The sequence below is a fragment of the Echinococcus granulosus genome (genome assembly GCF_000524195.1).
Source record: "Echinococcus granulosus chromosome Unknown EG_S00245, whole genome shotgun sequence".
NCBI classification, from domain to species: domain Eukaryota; kingdom Metazoa; phylum Platyhelminthes; class Cestoda; order Cyclophyllidea; family Taeniidae; genus Echinococcus; species Echinococcus granulosus.
This window is the reverse complement of record NW_020170625.1, coordinates 20,152-23,893: the sequence shown is the minus strand read 5'-3', so window position 1 is coordinate 23,893 and position 3,742 is coordinate 20,152. Positions and strand designations below refer to the sequence as shown.

Here is a 3,742-nt window from a genome sequence, read left to right as displayed (position 1 = left end):
CCCCGACGGCGCGGCTTGGCCTTGTAGAAGTAGTTGAACTGCATTTTAGTTAAATATACGCCACTTTTGAAGACATCTGTAATGATTGCAAGGATCATTGCATTTACTCTTAGGGCGTGCGCAGGCAAAAATCCTGACCTCTACCCCCAGTCTCCTTAAGAAGTGTCCTTACTTAAGGCAACCAATCAAGTAGTCCAGGTGGCTAACTGAGGTCCTATAGGTGTGGTCACCCCTGTGTTAACCACTGGCATCTGTAAACAGGTTAGTGTCGATTGCATTGTGCAGAGACCATAATGAGACTAAGTCAATGCCAGAACTTCCGGTACTTTGATTTTGTGTTATGTAGGCTGCAAAGACTCTCCGATCTGTCAGCACGGAATAGCTCACTACGTTTCATTTACTTTAATTTTATAGCCTTCTCTATAGTAAATTCCACATTGGTATGCATTATATCTTCATTAGAAACTTTTTTTAAATTCGTTACAATTAACGAGGAATGAAAACTGCGCACTTGCATCCTTTGTGTGTTGTAATGACTGCGCCCTCAGTTACTCACTAAATAAATGCAAATGTTGCAACAAGAAGTTGTGCGTCTTCCTTCATTCGATTAGAGAAAAGGGAAGAGAAGGAGTGAGTCGGCTTATTAATAATTGAAGCACATTTATGTAATATCTTTGTGCAACGAGGATATAATGTCTTGACACAAGCGGTAGGAAAGTTTGACATTCCTTGCATTTGTCGTGTCCATATTCCATCGCGTCCGGTCAGTTGAAACACTACTGTCAGAAAAATTTCTTCCTCTGTAAGTTGTAATAAACGCGACTGAATAATGGTAGTATAACCCGTGACAGACTGCATCATTAATGACACCTTGGGGGACGAAAAACCTGATGTTCGTTGTGAATTAATCGCCTTGACTAAATTATAGTCTAAGTAAGCCTCACATACCTAACAAAAGCAAGCCCCATTCTCAAAGGCTAGAAGAGAATTTATTGGCCTTTTGCACACTGCTTAAATAAGTTGGCAGTAGATTACTGCTTTGTCATGCCAATCAGTTCTCCCCATTCCTTGAAAGGAGAAAATCAGTATGATCTTGCCTACATACTTGACTGTCAGCCACTGAAAAGTGCACGTCGAAGCAGCTCTGTAAAAAAATGCCCTGCCTGCCCTATAAAATCGGCTACCTTGTTTTGCTCTATTTGTAGCTATTCCTTATACACATTCTTCAAATCCATCGTCTTTACCTTCTTCTACTTCTCTTAATTTTACGCAGTACTATATGCTACCACACTTCCTCGGTGTTGGCAATAGTCATGCAATTGAGAGTGCCGGCACAGAAAAGAGATGTAACTATGTAAATGACTATGGATCTTCTCCAACGACGGGTCGACTGTCCCGATAAGGTTGCAGCTAAGTGGTTGCAAAGATCCTTTGGCATTAAATCACTCAATGCAAGCTGGCAGGAAGATATGCAGTGTGCGAAGCACCAACTATCAACTAAGACGCCTCGGATTTGGTTTACTTTACTCCACGTCCAAATCTAGGATCGGTGAATTGGCCCATCAGGGGGGAAGAGAGAGAGACGGGCACGGAGGTGGTATCGCCAAATTCCACTCATTGCGTCTCACATTAAAATGTTGCAATGCCATTAGACAATGATAAGTTGTATTGTCCAAAGGCAACAAATATCGTTTTTAGTTGAAATTAATTATTTGTATTGGTAATTTAATGCATCAGAAGCTTTATTAGGTGTATAAGAACTGTAGAGTTGATGAGTCGCTTTTTCTTCAACAGCACCATAGGCAGAATTTCAAAGAGCATCCACACGAATTAGTCGAAAACAAAATCCCACTCTTCTTAAACTGAGACCTACACTGGAAGAATTCACTGGCATATATCGCCACCAGTTAAAAGGGCACATTTGGCTAAACTGCCACTCCTGTTCCTATCTAGCTAGAATCCACCCTTTCTCCTATCTCCCCACCTTCGCCTCCTTATCTTTTCGCCTTCCATACTCTGAGTACTATAACGTTAATTGAGCAAAGGAAGATCGTCTGGTAAAATTGCATGAGGGTTTAGCAGTCGTTGTGCATGTTATCACCAATGAGGTGAACTACATTTTTGATGTGAAAGACATCAGAGTTCGCCGCTGCAAATGGCAAAACGGAGGATAAATGGGGAGTGAGTGCCGACTTATGCAAGCCCAAATCCATTCATCCTGGCAAGCACTCGCCCACTTTTTACGTATTCATCACCCAAGCGTTGAGGTGAAGCATCAGTTAATATTAAAACTTGGTGATTGTACTTAGCTATCATGCATTAAAATGGCTCAACAGAACCGTAAAGCGTGGCTTTCTGGCAGTTTGCCACTTTTGCATCTGGTAGGAAAAGGAATTGCAAAAGAAAAAGGATGAAGGCGCCTGCAGAGATTTTCAGCTGCATTCGAGGCACACCCTTTACACACAGAAACTTTGCTGGCCGATTTCAATCAGTACATTTATTTGTTTTCATTTTTCTTTTCCTCATCCTCCTCCATCACATTTCTCTCTTTTTCTTACCATTTTAAAATGTAAGCCAAAAGTAGATCTGCGATAATTGCAGCACAAAACTAATCGTCGTGCGTCATAATGCAATGCAGTTTTATATAGCTACACTCCTGCTTGAAAATGAAAAGAAGTCTACATGTTAGACGAAGTAAACAGAACATAAAAGCCAGTCCTAATAGGGAGTCAAGTAAATCGCCCCTGATCTAATGGCTCATTGCGATTACGAAAAAAGGTGATGACATAGACCAATTCACTGGAGTATACGATGCACGAGTGACCAATGCAAACGCATAAAACTATGATTTCAGCACACTTATGAGCAAAATTAAGTCTTCCGGTCGCTCCTGTTAGTGAAGAAAAATCAAACAATGAAACAAATAATCCTAAACAGCCTGGCACCAAACCTACAATGAATACGACTTCTGCATACCACCGTTGAGCAAACATATTTCAGCTGCGTATGTGATGAAACGGAGATCTAATCGTTCACATGGGAAAGCGATCAGGCAAAGTCAAGAAAGTGAATAAGCAAACGCTCCGCATTGCAAAATTGCAACGCAACGCAAGATTTCTCACCTCATGAATCGCTAGAAAGGCGGAAGAGAGGAGGAGAAGGAGGATAGAGAGGGAAGGAGAAGAGTAGTAATTGGAGATAAAGACGAGGGCAGCACATCATGCACATCCTTTCTACTCCCTTATTCACATTTCATTAGCTGCTAGTCATTAGCCTTACTGGGCATCAGTCCATCGAGTGCAAAATAGAATAGAATGTATGGAGACAAAAGTGAGGCATTCACACAAACGAATAGTGCTACATTTGCTACCTCAAAGCGCAAACACATGGGGAAATCCATCTCGACACGTCCTGTCAGTGAGAAGTCTTTATAGTAAGCCAATCAACCAAAACTGCAGTTAAATCTATCCTCATGGAGAGATTTCGCCACTTGTCAGCAGAAGCAGATTGCGACCCCTCACAAAAACGGACAATTTCGCTGCGGAGAAAAGCGACTGCACAATGCCATAAGTGCTTTTACCAGACCATTCATGAATAGTTTATTAGTTGTTAATAACAGGTAAAAATCTCACTAAAATACCATGCTTTTCAGGTTAAAGCTTCCCGTTGGGTGAGCACTGATTTTTTAATGGTCTGAGTAAATGTAACCACATTCACCCAGTTTAAAAAAAAATCAAACACT

General features: G+C 41.2%; 1 protein-coding gene across 1 annotated transcript in view; it reads left to right on the top strand. All coding sequences in view use genetic code 11, as the record gives it.

Annotated features, from left to right (window-relative positions):
* Nucleotides 1-1,655: 1,655 nt before the first annotated feature.
* Nucleotides 1,656-3,742, top strand: part of EGR_10637 (hypothetical protein) — a gene marked incomplete at both ends in the record, with an annotated part of 5,078 nt that continues 2,991 nt past the window's right edge. Inside the window, 2 exons of the mRNA XM_024499886.1 lie at nucleotides 1,656-1,720; nucleotides 2,493-2,569. Coding sequence (XP_024345697.1) covers nucleotides 1,656-1,720; nucleotides 2,493-2,569 — 142 coding nt within the window. The remainder of the gene's footprint in view (nucleotides 1,721-2,492; nucleotides 2,570-3,742) is intronic.